General features: G+C 41.1%; 3 protein-coding genes and 1 long non-coding RNA gene across 12 annotated transcripts in view; 3 read left to right on the top strand and 1 right to left on the bottom strand.

Moving 5' to 3' along the window:
- The window catches only part of LOC109640204 (collagen alpha-1(XVIII) chain-like), a 37,443-nt gene extending 33,367 nt beyond the window's left edge, over positions 1 to 4,076 (top strand). For all 6 annotated transcript variants that reach the window (XM_069521462.1, XM_069521461.1, XM_069521459.1 and 3 more), the window contains 8 exons: positions 197 to 344; positions 434 to 498; positions 816 to 944; positions 1,032 to 1,064; positions 1,146 to 1,571; positions 1,654 to 1,851; positions 1,943 to 2,052; positions 2,184 to 4,076. In XM_069521462.1, coding sequence (XP_069377563.1) covers positions 197 to 344; positions 434 to 498; positions 816 to 944; positions 1,032 to 1,064; positions 1,146 to 1,571; positions 1,654 to 1,851; positions 1,943 to 2,052; positions 2,184 to 2,397 — 1,323 coding nt within the window. In that variant the 3' untranslated portion in view covers positions 2,398 to 4,076. The remainder of the gene's footprint in view (positions 1 to 196; positions 345 to 433; positions 499 to 815; positions 945 to 1,031; positions 1,065 to 1,145; positions 1,572 to 1,653; positions 1,852 to 1,942; positions 2,053 to 2,183) is intronic.
- LOC138407098 (uncharacterized) lies at positions 1,004 to 7,301 on the bottom strand. Its single transcript, XR_011240530.1, has 2 exons — positions 7,057 to 7,301; positions 1,004 to 4,126 (listed from the first exon to the last, which is right to left on the bottom strand). It is a non-coding gene; the product is annotated as an uncharacterized lncRNA (long non-coding RNA).
- LOC109640216 (NLR family CARD domain-containing protein 3-like) lies at positions 6,302 to 17,274 on the top strand. Of its 4 annotated transcripts, none has more exons than XM_069521463.1 (17): positions 6,302 to 6,560; positions 7,298 to 7,530; positions 7,712 to 8,007; positions 8,464 to 8,577; positions 9,141 to 9,213; positions 9,318 to 9,528; positions 10,070 to 11,864; positions 12,475 to 12,648; positions 12,748 to 12,921; positions 13,027 to 13,194; positions 13,303 to 13,476; positions 13,671 to 13,844; positions 14,242 to 14,415; positions 14,683 to 14,844; positions 15,228 to 15,401; positions 15,492 to 15,538; positions 15,622 to 17,274. In XM_069521463.1, the coding sequence occupies exons 3-17, from the start codon at positions 7,946 to 7,948 to the stop codon at positions 16,149 to 16,151; spliced, it is 4,206 nt and encodes a 1,401-aa protein (XP_069377564.1). In that variant the 5' UTR covers positions 6,302 to 6,560; positions 7,298 to 7,530; positions 7,712 to 7,945; the 3' UTR covers positions 16,152 to 17,274. The 4 variants fall into 4 exon arrangements, with proteins under 4 accessions (XP_069377564.1, XP_019959644.2, XP_019959646.2 ...); XM_020104085.2 differs by having other exon boundaries at positions 6,520 to 6,560; positions 7,298 to 7,397; positions 7,894 to 8,007; XM_069521465.1 differs by having other exon boundaries at positions 6,525 to 6,560; positions 7,298 to 7,397; positions 7,899 to 8,007.
- Positions 17,275 to 17,900: 626 nt separating this feature from the next.
- Positions 17,901 to 20,013, top strand: LOC109640218 (claudin-34-like). The gene is made up of 2 exons (XM_069521466.1): positions 17,901 to 18,040; positions 18,537 to 20,013. The coding sequence occupies exon 2, from the start codon at positions 18,710 to 18,712 to the stop codon at positions 19,457 to 19,459; it is 750 nt and encodes a 249-aa protein (XP_069377567.1). The 5' UTR covers positions 17,901 to 18,040; positions 18,537 to 18,709; the 3' UTR covers positions 19,460 to 20,013.
- The last annotated feature ends 617 nt before the right edge of the window (positions 20,014 to 20,630 follow it).

Here is a 20,630-nt window from a genome sequence, read left to right as displayed (position 1 = left end):
AACATAATGCAATAATCTATACATCTACAGTATAGAGCTAATATTATTAGATATCATAGGGAGTTGTGCCACTTTTATTTCTGTGGACCACAAAACCAAATTTTACTTGTCACCTGGAACAAATTTCAAACATGATATTGGATTCCTTGTTACATGTAACATAATGTGAAATCTGACCCTGTTCCTGTCCAATCAGGGCCCTAAAGGTGACTCCATCGTTGGCCCACCGGGCCCTGAGGGTCCACCTGGTCCCTCAGGAAGAGGCTACGAAGGGCGTCCCGGACCGCCAGGGCCACCTGGACCCCCAGGACCTACTCTATCTGAAACCCACAGGGGCACACAGAGTGAGTTCTAATCATAAACACCCAAATATTCCAGATTAAGCTCAAGTGTTTAGTCTCATTCATTCACATGTGACTGTCTTCAATAACAGCGATCAATATTCCTGGGCCACCGGGACCACCTGGAGTGCCTGGACTACCTGGACACTCGTCTGGGGTGAGAATATCTCAGACGCGGTGAAATGTTGCTGCTTTACTTCCTTGTTATTGATTATGAAATACAAAAAATACTGTGACTCCATGAAGAATCTGTGCCAAAGTCAGAACGCACCTTGGCTGGACTAAATGACGTATGAGTGCCCGTCCAGTTGAGTAATTAACATTGCAACATTGAAGTCAAAAAGTGAAGGGTTCATCAAAGTCTATTATCTAGAAATCAACTTAATAGTATCTAAAAAAAATACATGTTATAATTGTACAAATATTAGCAAAAGACACAATCAACTTAGTTACTTTATGTTTGTGTGTTTGTAGGTGACGGTGTTGAGGTCTTATGAGTCCATGACATCCACTGCTCGAAGACAACCTGAGGGCTCGCTGGTTTACATTTTAGAGCAAACGGATCTCTACTTACGGGTCCGCGATGGAGTTCGACAAGTCCAGGTAAACATTTATCTAATTCATGACCATAAATCAGCCAGAATGACACAAAAACACTTAAATAATTTTGGTTTCTCCTTTATTTTTCAGCTTGGGAGCTACATACCTTTGCCCAGAGAGGATGTGAGTGTAATTTGTCTTTTTTTCCCTCCTCTAGAACATAGGACTCTGTGTTTTAATTTATATAATGAACATTATTTGCAGGGTAATGAGGTTGCAGCGGTGGAGCCCCCACCCGTTGTCCCCTACTCCCCAGATCACCACTCCAACACCGACTCCCATAGCCACGCTGAAAGGCACCCACAGCCTGACAGGCACCCACAGCCTGAAAGGCACCCACAGCCTGACAGGCACCATTCGACGCACACAGACCCTCAATACGCGCCTGACCCCAGATACACAACCCGCCCTGACCCAAGGTATCAGCCAGATCCCCGGTACCCAGTGCAGACGGATCCAAGGTTTCCAAGTTACACAGACCGACAAAACCAACCAGATGGTAGATATTCTGTCCATACTGCCCATGAACGCCCTGCGTACCCAGACGGTCGCTACCCCGTCACCCCTCAGCGAAGACCTCCTCCTTCTGTGGTCCAAACCCCAGCCCACCATCACACTTCAGGTCCAGGGGTGAGAGAGGCCACTTTTTAACAGTCACACTCACATCTAGAGCATCTGAAGAATTTTACAATGTTACCGGGCATTTCCACAGCTCCACCTGATCGCCCTGAACAGCCCCCAGACCGGCTCTATGAGGGGGATCCGCGGCGCAGACTACCTGTGCTTCACCCAGGCTCAGGCAATCGGGATGAAGGGAACTTTCCGGGCCTTCCTATCCGCCAGGCTCCAGGATCTCCACAGTATCGTCCGCAGGGCAGACAGGGACCGCATGCCAATAGTGAACCTGAAGGTACATGTTTATTTATTCCTTCCAGACAAAAGAGAATACACGATTAATTGTCACCGGATGTTTGAGCAAACGTTTGTCTCATCTCTCTCAGGATGAGGTTCTGTTTGACAACTGGGATGCCATCTTCAATGATGGCCGAATGAGGGATAATGTGCCGATCTACTCCTTTGATGGCAAGAATGTTCTCAGCGACCACACATGGTGAGCAAAACAAAAAAAATTAAGAAAAACATACAGTAAATGACCATAAAACAAAATTATAACCTAAAACTCCCCAAAAAACATTCACAAAAATATTTTCTTCTCACTCTGCCTTTCCTGCGTTGTCCCAGGCCAGAGAAGATGATGTGGCACGGGTCGACCAGCACCGGTCAGCAGCACGCCGACGGCTTCTGCGAGATGTGGCGCGTGGGCGACGTGGCTTTGAACGGCATTGCATCGTCGCTGCAGAGCGGCAATCTGCTCCAGCAGAGCTCCAGCAGCTGCTCCAGCTCCTACGTGGTGCTGTGCATCGAGAACAGCTACATCGGCCACTCTAAGAGATAGACTCACACACACACACACAAATACACACAACACTGGACAAAGGGAAATCCACAAGTGATCAGCCAGGCTTTTGTCCACACACACACGCCTTTATCTACAGTATGTGGTGCTTTGTAAATAATGTTTTCTGTTCTAATGAATGATTAGTTTCTGTTTGTTAGCCCTTCTTATATGGTGCTATACAGGATTATCCCTATGTTGAACCAAAATTAAGCTCAGGAGACACAGTAACTCACACTGTGGAAGTCTGAACCTGATTTGCCGACTGTGTGTTGACCTTTCTTTGGTGTTTGTGACTCGTCAGCTCCTACGCTGATATATAATTGAAATTACTAAGCCCGGTGCTAGCAAAGCTTTGTCCAAAATCACTTTTCTTTTTGGAAATAACGTCCTGGTTACTCTTGATAATGAACGGAACACGCACTGATCAATGTTGTTTTTATATGGACCATTACTTTGGTAGAAAGTAGCTCCAGTGTGAAGCACATTCTGGATTCCCCCAGTTTGAGCCTCTTATGTATTACTTTAAAAATATTAGTCAGAGAGTCAGTTTTTCTAAAGCTACGATAGAAATTTTAAATAATTAAACAAAGATGTCAGTCACTTCAGTTCATTTATATCATTTTACATTTTAAGACTTACTTTTCGTTTTGCCACCAATGCTACAATAGACAGAATCTCAACAGACCCCAAACAATTTAAAAACTTTGGTTGACACCTGTAAATAGTTCATAAGTTACAGTAATTATTGAATTGATAGATAGAAACCCAGGATATTTGGGAATTTCAATTTGGTGTTTTTCTTAAAAAGTGTTTATACTTTGTTACTGTGACATAATGCAAATACACATATATGTCAGAGAGGGACACACCACTGTGATAATTTGTAGAAATTCTGTCTTAACTACCACAAAAGAACTGTGGAACAAGAAATACACATAGATATCATGTTTCCTTGTTGCTCCTGCAGTGATATACAATTTACAACTAAATACCTGAAAAAACAACTCAACAAGGCTTCCTGTCTTAAATACCACATTTACTGTTGTATACAGTATTTTACAGTGCTGCTGTCATCAACACATTTCATCCTCCAAGAGCGAACTACACATTGTACATGAAATCAATGTGTTTCATTTCTTCTCCTTCCCACTGATGTTAGCCAACAGCACTTGAGTAATCACCTTTTTCACTTTGCTTCTGTCTTACATGGGAAGATGTGGTCAGATCGTATTTTTAGCAATAACAAAGGGATATTTATTTTTTACAAACTGTGCCTTTTCTTTTTACTAGCTCAGCTATAACGTGTGATGTGAATGCTTTCACTGAGAATAATAACATTTCCAAATATATCCAGCACAAAGATGTTTAAATATTTGTCTTAATCCTGAGATTACAGTTTCCCGCTGATATAAAGTTTGTGTGCATGCAAAAAAAAAATGAATGTACAGATATGTGGAAAGGATTCAGCCATAAATGTTTAGTTGCTTATCCGTTGTTTTGCTTAAGGCACTGCAGAGAGCGTAGTGGAGTCTTCTTTGGCGCCTTGAATGAAATGTCACGTACTAACAGAGCCATAAAAAACGCAGTGTATTACCTCCTGCAGGTTGCACTCTGTCGTCTTTTTATTACACGAGCGACGTTTCTCAGCGATAAATAAATCTGTGTGGAAACTGTGACTCACCTTGTCAGATGATGGCTTGTCATTTGTTGATCTCTGACTCATCACCTGTTAACAAACATAACAATTAACATAAATTATTCTTTTCAAGGAATTGTGACCAAGATATGCACTTATTGGGGCATTTTCTAGACAAAGAGGAACATCTCTGTGGTATTTCCTCACTGCAGTTTCTTGTCATGTTGAGTAAGAGACATGTGGACACAAAATGTCACTTCTGCTGGAAAACTTTTCAATGGTTCATTTTGCTTTTATTGCATGCTCTATATACAAATTAACACAATGGGCTCTCCTCTAGGTCATAAACTCATATAATTCCTACAATTCACTGGAGCTGATAATCAGTCAGGTGATAGATCATGTGGCCGAAAATTATTATTTTTATTATTGTTTGTGGACCTTTTGTCACATACACAAAAAAGACAGGTATTGAAGTGCAGTAATGTAAAAGATTCAACATTTAAAAATATTTTATGTAATGTAACATTTATTTTGTGTAATTGTGTGGTATTATCTTATAGATTACAACTGTATCTATATATATTATATCATATGAGATTATCTAATTAAATTTTATATTACATATAATTACGTTTTATTTTGTTGTCGTATTTAATCATGCTCCAGCTTTATGAGATTAACACAATATAAATGCTGTAAACAGGAAGTAAAATTACCTTGACACCAGTTTCTATAGTTACATACAGCTGAATGAACGGTTCCAGTTGGTATTGTACTCATTAATAAACAGACAATTTAAATGAATTACTTCGATACTGAAGTACACTTAAAAAACTTGACAATTCTCAGTGAGGTTCTAGAGTTATAAATTGTCTTTTTTAAAAACTATGATTTCTAAGCAGATCTACAGACATGATTCTTGATTGACATTGGGGGAAATGATGTGCTCAAGAAGTGAAAGTTGAGCTCAATCCAAAAATGTGTGCATCACATCTGTGTGGGAGTAATGAATTCAAGAAGCAACATGACTCTTGACGCAGATTGGGGATCTCACTTCTCCACCTCTACTGCGTCTGTCATGAGACATTCGTGTTATTGTCCTGCCCTGTTCTCTGAGGATCATTGGATGCCGTCTCCATGGCTGTTAGTTTTCTCATGGGTTGAGTTGTTAGTGCTCAAGATATCTATATCTTGAATTGCAACAATGTTGGCTGTGAATTGATGTCAGGGATTTGATGCAAATTTCCTAAGAAAAAACAGTAAAATTCATTTTCAGGTTTGGTATATCAACAGAATACCATCTCTTGTCCTTAATAGTACTTTTTTGGTCTGTCTATGGAATTTATGTTGATAACGATGCTAAATATGTTTAACTGTTTATCAAAATCCAAATTATTTACCCTCAAATAATATTTAAAAAGTTAACTACTGCAATTTTATATGCTTTTGAATAATTTTTGTGGCTAGTGAAACCTTTCTCATGTGGGTGCAGTTGTTAAAGAGGAATCATTGACTTAGGGAAGTAGTGGTTCAAAGTCCAAAATGCATCATCTCATTTCTAAAAATTACAATTCTCTCAAAATGTGAAAAACCTAACAACAAGAATAATAAAATGATGAGTAGGTGTCAACATATCTTATATAAGTTATATATAAGTAAAGTGTAAAGTGTTTGAAGGGACATTTTTAACCTGACAGGACCCTTGAGGAAAAAGGTCAGGGGTCACCAAAAGGATGAGGGGCCATCCTCTAGGGACCTGAGAGGTGCTGGGTTGTCAAATATAGTTTCTTAGCTGAATTATTTTCAGAAATTAATGTGGAAATTTGTGACATTTTAGAAAAGAAGCAGGTTCTGTTATTCACTGTTGTTCACCTGCCCCTTATATTTAAAAAAAAATCTGGAGTCTATACATACAGAATTTGATTGTACTCAATTCCATGCTGCAGATTACACCTTTTTTAAAACACTACTCATTTGTTTTATTCCTTTTTGCTTCAGGTTTTGTGCAACATCCTTTCATCATGTGGTTTTTTTTTCCAATTGTCAAAGTGAAACTTAGTTTTCACAGCTCCTCCTTTGTAATAGGGGTATTTTTTGCCCTCAGTTATGCTTTCATGCAGAGCTTCCTCTTAATCTTACTCAGAAATCTCACTTCAAACATGATGATTATTATTAACACCTTTATTTGTGACATGTGTATGTAATCTAAAGGTAATAAAACACCATTCTGCCTTGGACACCACCTCGGAAGATGCCTGCAGTCTGAACTCAGGGCCAAGACACTCTCTTTCTTTCTTTCCTCCCTTCTTCAATTGTCATTATCCGCCTGGAGCAGAAGTTGCAACACCTGGGTGTGTCCATGCAGTTTGGGAAGTGTTTGTCAGTCTGTGTGGATCTGTGATGTGTTCCACAGGAGGACACTATCAGAACCTCATTCCTCTTTGACTCCTTTGTGGCAGAATCCTCAGGGGAAAGTTTGAGATTAATTTAACTTCTGTTGACTGTTTTCACCCCGACTAAGGTACAGTGACCAACTTTTTCTCTTCTTTTTATTGTGTGTGTTGGGGGGGTTGTCTGGGAAGTTTTAAAAGATGTTGCAGCTTTCCAACAGTGGAAGAGTTATTTTTATTTATATGGTAAATTAATAATAATAATAAAGTCTATACTTTGTCCTGCATTCAAAACAGCTTCATATAAGTGAAAAATAATATCAGCAAAAGTGATTGAGTAATTGAAGAGAATACTATGTGTGTGTGTGTGTGTGTGTGTCGATAAATATAAATAATAGATTTTGAATACAATGCTAAAATATTGACTTATTGACAAAGAAATACTGATATAATGATATATTGAAATCAAGAATACTTAAATCCTGACATAATGAAATATGGAAATCAAGTAATATCTAACTACTGATATAATGAAATGATATAATGAAACCACAAAGAAATGTTTTGCTAGTTTGACTGAAACAATAAACACCAGGAGACTGTGAGGGACTTAGACATGTGACTTACCAGGCTGGACGGGAGCTGTTGTCTCCTCTTCCTATCCTCCAGTTTTGATGACACATTGATTTCTGGAGGAGAAGGACACACCTCCTCAGAGGTCAGTGAGTCAGGCTGCTGAGGGGCAGTCAGCTGCACAGGTGCTGTTGTGACCTCTTCATCCTCAAGGTCCAAAGATATTGTCTTTGGAGGAGAAGGAGATGCCGACCAAAGTGAGCATCTAACAGTGTTATTTGTTCTATCTGTAAAGGTTTAAGCTTTATTATGGATCAGCCTGAAGGGGTCGATGAGGGAACTGTCCTCTCTATAACCTCTCCATGTGCGGGACAAGACTGGACCAAAGCTCAGAGGTGAGGAGCACCACATCACAGATAGCATGCAGATGTATGTACGTAGAGCCAAAACTGGTCCAAATATCCAGAAACAAATGCGGTGCTCTAAACTAAGTTTAAATCTCAATGTGAACCTCAAGTGGCCTTTGTGGTAATTAGTGAACATGGCAGGCCACCTTTGGCTCAAATTATCCAGGCAGCATGTGTTTTTGTAGAACAATTCAATGTGACTCATGCATTTTTCTGGGGTTTTATGATATGACAAAACAACTCTAATAATGGATTTAAAAAATGTCTTTCATCTTTTGTCAATCGTTCACTGGAAGGGGAAGTCCTGATAACATGAAAATGATTTTTTTTAAAAGCACACTCATCTTGTCCCTACTACCCTATCAAATTTTGAAGTTGCCAAATATCCGTATTTGGCAACCCCTTGACATACTGTTTGTCATTCCCATCCTCTTCTCTGCAGTATCATGATTATTAAGTGTAAAAAAACTCTGGTGTGTTGAAGCTCAGGGCAGCAGAGGAAGCGAGCGGCCTCCCCCGTCCCAAGCTGTGTGTCCATGAAGAGCAACGAGTCAATGAAGTCACCCCTTACTTTTCAAAAACATTCTTCTGAAACAGAGTAAGTAACTGTAAACTGTCAATAAAAAGATAGACAACACGTCTCCACTTCCTCCTACCGAGAAATGACGCCAAAATATCCTGTGTGGTAGCGAGCCGCGGTATTAAGGTCCCTCTGATATGTGCACTCGACCAAAACCAAATTTAATTTAAAGGATAAGAACTACCTCAGGACATCTTTGAGAAAAATTAATTGATGTGTATTTTGATCTTTTAGTTTGGTCCATTTGCTAACATGGAGGAGGCAGGGTTTACGTCCTATACTGTAGCCGGCGAACAGGGAGCAACGGTCGTCCATCTTTATACACAATCTGTGTGGCATTAACAAAATTTAAAGTTGAAACCATATTTATTTGTCTACAAAGTAAAAGTTTGTGCTTATCATCTGTTCGCTTGACAATATTTGGTCCGTCATCTGTGTAGTGAAGATTAAAAGTGCGTGTGTGTGATGTTAAAGACCAGATCAACAGCAGCAGAGAGCAGAGTCTCCTGAGCCCAGCTATGTGTCCATGAGGAGCAACAGGTCAATGGAGATCCCGATTACTTTTCAAACACACCCTCCTGAAACAGAGTAAGTCTCCATAAACAAAGCAGAGAACAATACATGCATCACTGTTATGTAAGGCTCTAAATCATAGTATTTTCACCACAATTAACCTGTTTATTATTTTCTTAATCAACTGAATTAATTGTTGAAGCTATTAAAAAAACCCTCTAGTGATTACTATCAATGAAAATTGCCCAATATTACCCAGTTCTAGCATTTCAAAGGATTTTATATTATCATGCATAATTGAAAATTTGATGTAAATTGGACTAGTCTGTGTTGGTAATCTATAAAAAAAAATCATATGTTTGTTTTAGCCATCAGCAAATAAGTTATATATCTATCTATATATATATAGATAGATATATACGTATTTATTCCCTAGAGATTTTATTTCCTTAAAGCTGTGCAAAACTTTACTATATTCAGTTTTCTAAAAGAAAACCAGTGGCACCAGTGATTTATTGACATATTTGCTGGAAGAATAAATAATTCCATCAACACAATTTGGGGAATGAGGTGTGTAGAGTTATGAACAAGTGGTAACTAGTATGAAAATAATATTTTGTTTGTGTTGTCCTCTCCAGACAAAAACAGAAGAAAGTTTGCGATGGTCAGTGTAACTTGGAACACCAAACAGACTTGGACTCATCATTTATGGTGTGTACATATACAAGCACATTTTCTTGTCCCACACGATTCTTGTCCTATTGCTCTTCATAATACTTTTTGACACATTTGTTTGCGTATCATTGTTTTCCCAGCGGCTTGAGAACAACATTGTTGTTTTTATGAAGAATGAGTTGAAGGGGATGCGGAGGATTCTAACTTCGGGGTGTCTGGATGACAGGGTGATGATGTGCAGGGAGGAAGAAGACGAGGATATGAGGAGCTGCAGAGAGGCATGTCTCAGAATCGCTCTGCTCTTCCTGAGGAGGATGAAGGAGGAGGGGCTGGCTGAGTCTCTGCACAGAAGTAAGAATGGTATCCATCAGGGCAGGGGAAGAACATGGGGGGAAATCAAAGTGGTTTACAGACTCGCTGTGCCTCATCACAGTTGCTACACTGACTAAGTTTAATTGAAATAACTGAATTGTAATTAGGTTTTCAACTTGTAAGGAATTTGCTTTGGTGTTTGGTGCATAACAAACTTTTAATTATTAGAAGAATATAGGAGAACGAAAAAGCAAATTAAGTAGCAAGTAGCTAACTGTAAGTTTACAATAGGATTAAATATATTTAAAAAGTATATATCATTCTCTTTGAAATATAATATATCTGTGCAAGAGAGAGCAGTGTTGTGTGTATGAGAGTATGATGGTTAATAAAAGAGATTGTGATTGTGCATGTAAGAGAGTACGATGGTTTTCTCCCAAACGGCCTCTCATAGTATCACGACATAAAATATCAAATCTCTTTAGAGCAATAAAGAGACTGTAACTTGTGGAATTTCTTTTACATTCAGTTGATGTTTCATATACCGTTGATTTCCTCTTGTTTTTTTCTGATTGTACAGATTCTCTTGCCACATGCCAGACTAAACTCAAATCCAGTTTAAAGCAAAGGTACCAGTGCTTGTTTGAGGGGAATGATAAAACGGAGAAGCCAACCCTTCTGAACGAGATCTACACAGAGCTCCACATCACGGAGGGGGGGACCGGTGGGGTCAACGACGAACACGAGGTCAGACAGATTGAAATGGCATCCAGGAAACAAGCGAGACCGGAGACAACGATCAGATGTGAGGAGATCTTCCAAACGTTGCCAGGAAAAGCTCAGCCATGCAGGACGGTGATGACCAAGGGAGTTGCCGGTATCGGGAAAACCATCTTGACACAGAAGTTCACTCTGGACTGGGCTGAAGGCAAAACCAATCAGGACATTCAGTTCATGTTTCCCTTCACTTTCCGAGAGCTGAATTTGCTCAAAGGTAAAAACTGCAGCTTGGTGAAACTTGTTCATCATTTCTTTGGTGAGACTAAAGACGCCGGAGTCTGCAGCTTTGACAGATTCCAGGTCGTGTTCATCTTCGACGGACTGGACGAGTGTCGAATCCCTCTGGATTTCACCAATGCCAAGATCCTGACTGATGTCACAGAGTCCACCTCAGTGGACGTCTTGCTGACAAACCTCATCAAGGGGGAGCTGCTTCCTTCCGCTCGTCTCTGGATAACCACACGACCTGCTGCAGCCAGTCAGATCCCTCCTGAGTGCGTTGACATGGTGACAGAGGTGAGAGGGTTCACGGACCCGCAGAAGGAGGAGTACTTCAGGAGGAGATTCAGGGATGAGGAGCAGGCCAGCATGACCATCTCCCACGTCAAGACGTCACGGAGCCTCCACATCATGTGCCACATCCCCATCTTCTGCTGGATCACTGCTACAGTCCTGGAGGATGTGCTGAGAACAAGCAAGGGGAAAGAGCTGCCCAAGACCCTGACAGAGATGTACATCTACTTCCTGGTGGTTCAAGCCAAACTGTGGAACTGCAAGTATGGCGTGGGGCCCAGTGCAGATCCACACTGGAATCCAGGGAGCAGGGAGATGGTTTTGACTCTTGGGAAACTTGCTTTTGAGCAGCTACAGAAAGGAAACCTGATTTTCTACGAATCAGATTTGAAGGAGTGCGGCATCGACATCAAAGCGGCCTCAGTGTACTCAGGATTGTTCACACAGATCTTTAAAGAGGAGAGGGGACTTTCTGCGGACAGGGTGTACTGTTTTGTTCATCTGAGCATTCAGGAGTTTCTCGCCGCTCTTTACGTCTTTCTCACTTTCATTAACTCTGGCGTCAATCAGCTGTCTCAAACGAAAACCTGGTGGTCTAATCTGTTAAGGAACAAATCCAAACTGTCATATCTCTTCCAAATCGCGATAGAAAAGGCTTTACAGAGTCCAAATGGCCACCTGGATTTGTTCCTTCGCTTCCTCCTGGGCCTTTCATTGCAAACAAATCAGATTCTCCTGGCAGGGCTGATGACAGAGACAGGATATAGCCCATACACCAATGAGGAGTTAGTCAAGTACATCAAGAGCACGATCAGGAAGAATCTCTCCCCAGAGAGGAGCATCAATCTGTTCCACTGTCTGAACGAGCTGAACGATCGCTCCCTGGTGGAGGAGATCCAGCAGTTCATGAATTCAGGTGGTCTCGTCAATGCCGACCTCTCTCCGGCTCAGTGGTCCGCTCTGGTTTTCATCCTGCTGTCATCGGCAGAAGAGATCGACGTGTTTGACCTGAAGAAGTACTCGGCCTCAGAGGAGGGTCTCCTGAGGCTGCTGCCAGTGGTCAAAGCCTCGAACAAGTCTCTGTAAGTGCACAGAAAATAATTAGACACGTTTAATACATGAATGTGAAAATCCTGGATTCTTCTCTGGGGTTACAAAAAACTAAAATAACGACAAAAAACCTATTTATTCATGTGTAAACTAAACTGTGTGTAATTTTCTGTGAATTATTCAATAGGTCAATAATTTATTTTAAGATTTTGTGGGATACAGCTGAGATTAATGGGTAATTGATGGGAAATAATAGGAAGTTTTACAGGTATTTGGGTTTAAACCACAGTATTGCACAAAATAAAGTGTTTAATTATGGCACCAGGTGAGGTCATTCAAACATTCTTGAGGCATTTGACTCAAAACCAAAATATATTGATTCAAGGCCTTTCAAATAAAATGAAAGGAAAGAGATGCTGGCTGCAGTGTTAAGTTTCACCTGCTGGTGGTGCTAGATAAAAACATCAGGGCACCACCAAAGACAGTTAGCTTCATCCTCTGGTGAGTATAAATATGTGCACAGAATCTAATTTCTGTCCATCAAGTAGTTGTTGGACAAACGTCAGAGTGTAGAAATGATCATATTTGGAATAAACATTTGTCTTTTGTGTAGATTAGAAGATCTTTTTTGTTTTTCCTCAGGCTGAGTGGCTGTAACCTGTCAGAGAAAAGCGTCGAAGGTCTGGCGTCAGTTCTCAGCTCCCACTCTTCTAATCTGAGGGAGCTTGACCTGACCAACAACGACCTGAAGGACTCGGGGGTGAAGCTCCTCTCTGCCGGACTGGAGGATCCACAGTGTCGGCTTAAAAAGCTGAGGTTGGAGAATTGACCCGATTATATCATGGCGTTAGGTAGTCAAATCTTCCACTGACCTCTAAAAAAGCTAAATCTCTGACAAAATGTTCATTTCACCAGGTTGAACCAAAACAACCTCACTGAGAATTGCTGTCAGGGGTTTTCAACTCTTCTCAGCACCGAGTCCTCCTCTCTCCGAGACCTCGACTTGAGCTACAACGACCTGCAGGACTCCGGAGTGAAGCTGCTTTCTGCTGCACTGCAGAGTCCACGCTGTGCACTGGAAACACTCAGGTCGGGAGGAATCTAGTTTTGTGGCAAAGTGACATTTACATGTATTTTAACAGAACTGTCTGTGACTGACGAGATGCAATTTAACTTGTTGAAATTCACGTTCAGGCTGATTGGTTGTAAAGTGTCAGAGAGAAGCTGTGAGTCTCTGGCTTCAGGTCCGGGCTCCTGTACTCTGAGAGAGCTGGACCTGAGTAACAATGACCTGCAGGATTCAGGAGTGAAGCTCTTGTCCGCTGCGCTGCAGAGTCAGCTTCATAATCTGGAAACTCTGAGGTAAGATTATCACACGTGCATGTGTGTGATAAATGGCTTTTAGACCAGAATCCAAAACTCTCTTTGAATCACTTCAAATATAAAGAAAACTTCTCCTCATTTCTACAGGTTGATTCAAACTGGACTCACAGAAAAATGCTGTCAGGAGTTGTTGTCAGTTTTCAGCTCTGAGTTGTCCAGTCTGAGGAACCTGGACCTGAGTAACAACCACCTGCAGGATTCAGGAGTGGAACTACTTTCTGTGGGACTGGCGAGTCCACACTCCACCCTTCAAACTCTCAGGTTAGATTCATGCAATAAGGGTTTGATGTTAATAATGTTTTCTTGTTTGATATTATTTAAAGTCATATTTTGTCCTTTAATCTAACACTTAGAATTTCTACTTGATAATATAATGTTTCTTAAATTCAAACTAAAAGAATACGCAACACTTTAAATACAATACAAAACTAAATGTTTCCCATCTCTTTTGTCAGATTAAATCAAACCAGCCTCACGGAGAGATGTTGCCATCACATCTCAACAGCTCTCAGCTCCCAGTCGTCCACTCTGAAGGAACTGGACGTGGGTAACAACAGCCTGCAGGACTCAGGAGTGGAGGTGCTGTCTGCAGGACTGCAGAGTCCACGCTGCTCACTGACACGTCTCAGGTCAGAGTTTTACCTTTTTCAAAAGGATCCTTCTAAAAGTTGGCAGATTTCAGCCGACTTATGAAAACCTTAGGCCTAATGTGTTTGATCTCTTGGTCCGTCTCAGTCTGGGAATCCACAAATGTGTTCTCAGTACATTTAATCATGTTTTTCGACCATCGTATTTAAGTTTCCTTAATCGCTCCTCTTAACCAAACTAGAGTTTCGGGGGAAATTTTTTTAAAAAAGGAAAATTTTATCTACTTCTTATTTGCTTCGACAAGTCACACTAAACTCTACAGATTTAATTCTGTATCGAAGACTTTCTGCAATCATTTGCTGCAACTTTCTCATTCAACACTCAGATTTAAGTGCATTTTAGTTTAAATAAGTGAGTTGACTGGTTGAAATCCCTCAGGCTCAGTGGCTGTAGGTTGTCAGGGAGGAGCTGCGAAGCTCTGGCCTCAGTGCTCGGCTCTCACTCTTCTAATCTGAAAGAACTGGACCTTCACAACAACCACCTGCAGGACTCAGGAGTTAAACTGTTGTTTGCTGTACTGAAGAATCCAGGATGCACACTGGAAACTCTCAGGTGAGATCTCTATTCAATGCCACTTGTCAATTGAACATTTCTACTCCGCTTGTTTGTTTTAAACTTCCTTTAATTACTGTTGAAGGGTGTAGAGGTAATGCATTGCATTTGAAAAATTATATATCAAATCAAATGTGCTGCGACCTGAAAGTTGTTATGATGCTTTAAATATCACGTTACTCGAGGGCTTACTAGTTTTTTGTTTTCATAGACCCTTCGGATAGCTTAAAAAGCAAAAATATAAATGTAAATGTTTAAACTTTTTAGGTTGGATCAAACTAGACTCACAGCCAAATGCTGTCAGGACATATCACCAGTTCTAATCAGTCTGAGAGATCTGGACCTCAGCAACAACGACCTGCAGGACTCAGGAGTCAAAGTCCTCTCTACTGCACTGAGGAGCAAACACTGCCGTCTAGAAACATTCAGGTGAGAAACACACAGTCCTGTGATTTACAAATCATTCACCAGCAAGGACCATCCACTCTTCCCTCCTTCCCAATTTACATCCCCACATCCTTTCATCCACCATCTTCCACCCACATCCCTTCATCCACTCTTCCCTACTCACATCCCTACGTCCCTTCATCCTCCATGTTCCATCCCCTTCAGCCCCCTTCCCTCATCCCTACCTACATCCCTTCATCCACTTTTCCGCCCTTCCCTACTTAGAGGTGTGCTTGAGGCGTGGCCCTGCTCCTGAACCTAAGTTAACTAAGTAAACTTCATATATGTCCATTTGTGACTGACTGTCTACCGAGCCCTACTGCTGCAGCCACACATCACATGTGTGTTGTTTTGTATTTGTGCAGGTTGTCTGGCTGCTCTATCACAGAAGAAGGGTGCACATCTTTAGCGTCCGCTCTGAAGTCCAACCCGTCCCACTTGAGAGAGCTGGACCTGAGCTACAACCATCTGGGAGAGTCAGGAGTGAAGCAGCTTTCTGCTGCACAGGAGGATCGACGGTGGAGGCTGGACACTCTCAGGTATTGTGTAGAAGTAGAAAGACAAAATACATTGAATGTTTACGAAGGTTAAAGGTCTGTATGGTGATTTGACTTGATATTATCTTCCAGTGTGGATCATGGTAGTGTTCAGTGCTTGAAATCTGGTCTACATAAGTGTAAGTGTAATATTTCATCCATTTATGTGTCATTATCATATAAAACCTGCAGATTTGCTTCTACGTTTGTTTCTCACTATCAGATGTCTGTGAGCTCACTTTGGACCCAAACACAGCACACAAAAACGTCCTGCTGTCTGAGAACCACAGAAAAGTGATGCTGGCGATAGAGAAGCAGCCGTATCCGGATCACCCGGACAGATTCGACTGGTGCTACCAGCTGCTGTGCACAGCTGGACTAGTCGGTCGCTGTTATTGGGAGGTTATCTGGGAGGGAGGTGTTGACATCGGAGTAACTTACATGGGACTCAGGCGCAGAGGGGCCCGTGACGGCAGCAGGCTCGGGTGGAACGAGAAGTCGTGGAGTTTGGAGTTGACTGATAAATGTTCCTACGCCTGGCATAATAACATAAGGACGCCACTTCTCACTGACAGCCCGGCGGCTTCTAACAGAGTCGGAGTGTATCTGGACTGGTCCGCTGGTGCTTTGTCCTTCTACAGCGTCACATCTGACTCACTAATCCACCTTTACACGTTCTACTGCGAGTTCACTGAACCTCTCTACCCTGGATTTGGCTTCTTGTCATTGGAGTCATCAGTGTCCTTGTGTTAGCCTCCATTTACCTTGATTACTACATTTTTTGAAGTGTTAAAATATTAATTAAAGCTTAACACACTCATTCCTACACACAGTTTCTGTACCAGCAGACAGGGATCACATTATTATGACATATGCACTTTTCAATTGCTGTTTTTATTCTCTTCATTTTGTATTTATTATTATTAATACTGACTGCTACCTGCTGCTACCTTGGAGGCATTACAGCTTTTCTCTCTGTACTGATGCCCCTGATTCATTATTCATATATTTTATATATGAATAACATGAATTACATATTATTTATATTAGCCTGAGAGAGGCCTTCACACCACCGGAGATTGTGACGGGTCAGGTTCTCATGGTCCTGTCTCTGCTGGCAGGGCTTTGTGAGAACATCCCTCTACTGTGACATTTTGAGTGTTTGTGAAAACTGAAATAACCAGACTGAGGGACAAATTCAATGTTTGTGGTTATTTCATCCTTCAGGAGTTGAGCATCTCCATCTTGCAACTATCTTTGTTTCCCATTCACCTTCTTGCTAATTTCTGTTGACATAAGTTTGGGGCTGCTGATGATCTTCGTTGCAGTTAGGTTTCATTTGTCATGTGTATGACATCTACAGAAATAGCTAGATTTGACTGAATGAACATTTTTTTTGGGTGTATACTTTTAAGATTTATTTTAGGTTTGAATGAGAGACAAGATTATGGATGTTGGGGAAACAGAAACTTTAACACTTATATCAAAAATGTGACTCATTCACATTTTGGTTCCTTATTAAAGCCAAAATGTATATTAATTGTTATATTATTAATATTAATAGTTGCCTTGCCTTCTGCCTGAATATGGTACACCAAAACAACATCAGAGTGGGACCTCTGTCTTTTCTACCGCTCTGTTGTTGTAATAGTGCGACTGAATCTGTGAAGTGTAAAGTAATTAAATGGGACACTCGCACTGTTACACAACATATGTATAGAAACACTATAGAAAAAAATATATGCCAGTGTCACAAAGAATTTACCATCTGTAGTCAATCCAGATGCAAAACTGTAGATCTATACACAATTCTCTCTGCAATTAAAAAGTTTAATTTTGTCCCATAAAACCATTAAAATACATCTGATTGCCTTAATGACTTAATTAGAATTTGATTTTATTGCTAGAAAATGTCGTTCAATCTTCATCAATCTCTCATCACACTTTTATCTCCTGGAATTTGAAAAACATAAAAATCCCAAAGAGTAAAAATGGCTTCAGCTGCAGGCCGTTCATAATCCAGTGGAGTACTAACGCCCTTTAGTTTCCTGTTGTTTACACTCAGAAATGATGAACTGTTATGAAATTTTATGGCCTCATGCTGGGATATTTTACACCTTTACTGCACCTGTTGGACGGAGGATCTTTTCAGGAGAGAAATTTGACACCGACTTCATACACTTCACGTAAGTATCCACATCCTACGTTCCTCTTTCTTACTGAGCCATGACTTGACCATCCGAGGTGGAGACAGAGGCCTACTAAGGCTTCCTTACTTGGTTGTACAAAACATATATTTTTAGATCTAAGAGAACTAAGAAATAGTGAAAACACACGTTGGAATTGTTAAAACTGCAGATTGAAATGTGATGTAGCACATGGTTCACACAAGATATTAAAAAGACAAAGAGAGGAAAGTGAGGTGAAAGACTCATTCCCGTAACAATAACACATGCACCCGACCTATATACCGTCAATCATTCACAGTTCACAGAAATTACAGGAAACTGTAGGCAGGTTTTGTTGGCAGCAACATGAGGAAGTCATCTGTTGTACTGCATCTGGGAATAAAAGAAGATCTATCTGCTCTCCGATCTGTTTTCCTCGTGTCAAAGATTGAAGACGACTCAGGAGCAGCACAGGTACGTCACAAAAATACTCTGTATGTGATTGATGATGTAGTAAAGACTGTATTTGTCAATATGAGTCACTTTTTTAAATTGACGAAACCTAAGAAAAATAATGCAGATATGAGTTTTTAGTTTTCTGAGAATGTGTCATGGATTATATTATTAATTATATAAAAAAGTCATTTATCATTATATATTACTTGTATTTAGCCTCATCTAATGCTAACATTGCTTTCAATTGTTCACATATTGTAGAATTAAAGTAACATTTTTATTGTATTACATGTACAACAAACATCTCCACCGACACACAAATAAACAGAGACAATGGATGATGTTGTGTTGTACATTTGTGTGGTTGCTTAACAAGTCTATTTGATTAACATCACTTGCGCAAACCATCGTAAATCTCACATAAATTTCAAATAACCAAGCATCAACAGCAATCTTCTGACTGTACCGACAGTGAAGAGAAGTAATATCTGTGTCTGTGTTTCTGTTCTCTCAGAGGAAGCTGCTGATGCTTGTTTGCCAGATATCCCGGGCAACAAAAGAGCATCAGGAAAAAAAATCTGTGTGGTGTGGGAGAGAGTAAACAAGAGGAAGAGAGATCAAGACCGTAAAGTGTGATCACAACACCACAGCTTGGATCAGGACTTCCTGAGGATCTGTTGTGGCCCTATGGTCTACCTGGCTCACACGGCCCACGCCCAGCTCAGCGCCCTCTGGCTGAGCTGCGTGGGCTGGACTCTCACGACCGTGGCGCTCGGACTCATCCAGTGGAGGATTTGGCAGGTGTCTGACCAGGAAGTCATCAGCTCCGGTGTGGCCTGGGTGGGCATCTGGAGGGCCTGCTTCAACAGCCACAACGTGGTGTCGCCCAGCTTCAGGATCATGCACTGCAGGTACATCAGCCTGACCGAGGCCTACACACCACCGGAGATTGTGGCAGGTCAGGTTCTCATGGTCCTGTCTCTGCTGGTGGGGCTTTGTGCGAACACTGGTGGTGTTTATGCCCTGAGGAATGTCTACTTTGGGATGGAGAAGGACACGCCATTGCGCTTATCCTTCTTCACCACTGGAGCTCTGTGCTTGTTGGCTGCTGTGATGTCTCTCATACCTCTGGTGTGGAATCTGATCTCAGTGGCGACCAATAAGACCATCGCGTTCCCCCCTGAGTTCAAAATGCCCCAGGCGCCGCATTCGCAGTATGCGGGGTCTGGCATAGGGGTCGGGATGGTGGGAGCAATCCTGATGATTGTCTCTGGGATTATTTTCTGTATGTACAAAATACCAGCGAGGCCTCAGCACGTGATCCAGCCATCTCATAAAGAACAGGCGCACGTGGACAGGTCATCACATGCAAAACCTGTGTCTGACAGTCGGGGGGGGGGAAACAATCCGGTGTTTGAGTCTCACGAACACTTGTGATCAGTCAGTGAGAAGGTGAGACCTCAGAGGAAACATATATTGAGATATTCTAATTCCAACGGACACACAGCTTTTCTTGCACCATAAACCGAGTTTTCTTGCACCTCCTGGATTCCAGTGACTCATCTGCTTTAATGGCCCACAGGAAGATGTTATTGAATGATTCATTTGTTTGGATGTGTAAAACATCAACTGAAATACCAGCCAGGAAAAGACCATCATCATGGAGGAGGATCCTCTTACAATATTAGTCTTTTGCTGCAGTTATATGTTTTCTAAGCTGCATTGATGTATTAAATATTATGGACAGTAAAGTCTGTGAGGGATGTGTGTCAGATTTAATGGAGCTTTAAAATCAAGCTGTATGGTTTGTTATCTGACACTTACACATCAAATGCACATTGGAACTCAGGCAGTAATTAAATCTTTTATTGTGTCTGTCGGCCACTTCCTGCTCAGATGACGAAGCATTTTGCAGCAAGTTAAACTTTTTTTACTGTATTGATTTTGTTCCATATTTGTACTCAAATAAATTATAATGTATTTAATGTTAAGTGAGTTTCATTATCTTTGGGCCTCTGAAAACAAAACAAAGTAATATAAAACTTCCATAAATGATTTTTATGTTTCGGGTGTGTCTACAATGTTTTGAGCTTTGACCCTGTCGCTATGAAGTCACCCATCATGAATTGCTTGTGTTGGTCCGTCAGTGAAGCACTTTGTTTTTTATTTTAATTACAGATTCTGAACTGACCATAATTGAGGAAACATGCTGATATTCTATTGAGGCTTTCCCAAGACGACGACTATAACTTGAGGTACAGCAGGAATTCAGAATATTGTATAATGATAAAATATAGAACACACTGCAGTTTTTTCTTTAAATATTTTATTCAAAAAACGCAAAAAGCTCATCTCCAGAATTTCAAACCATCTGTATCAATGTTCCTCTAATGATGAACAGTCCCTTCACCTCACTGAGATCAGTGTTATGGCTCAGATCACAGCCCACCCTTACTTAAGAAGGGTTTGGGTGGGGTCTGCTTCACCTGAGCTGCTCACTGATGCACAAAGTACGGGTAAGAAAGGTCCGTCAGGCTGCGAAAAATCCAATTGAGGCAATGTTTTACTAAAAGACAGGTATTCTTTCTGGCACACCTCTGGGAGATTA

The sequence above is a fragment of the Paralichthys olivaceus genome, chromosome 24, assembly GCF_024713975.1.
Source record: "Paralichthys olivaceus isolate ysfri-2021 chromosome 24, ASM2471397v2, whole genome shotgun sequence".
Classification (NCBI taxonomy): domain Eukaryota; kingdom Metazoa; phylum Chordata; class Actinopteri; order Pleuronectiformes; family Paralichthyidae; genus Paralichthys; species Paralichthys olivaceus.
This window is presented reverse-complemented; position numbering and strand designations above follow the sequence as displayed.

Excerpts from the sequence above, each read along its gene's own strand:
- LOC109640216 (XM_020104085.2), top strand. The coding sequence starts at position 7,312 with ATGGATCAGCCTGAAGGGGTCGATGAGGGAACTGTCCTCTCTATAACC. Across the intron at positions 8,008-8,463 it reads AAACATTCTTCTGAAACAGA|ACCAGATCAACAGCAGCAGA; the intron begins GTAAGTAACTGT and ends GTGATGTTAAAG. Across the intron at positions 9,529-10,069 it reads GGCTGAGTCTCTGCACAGAA|ATTCTCTTGCCACATGCCAG; the intron begins GTAAGAATGGTA and ends CTGATTGTACAG.
- LOC109640218 (XM_069521466.1), top strand. The coding sequence starts at position 18,710 with ATGGTCTACCTGGCTCACACGGCCCACGCCCAGCTCAGCGCCCTCTGG.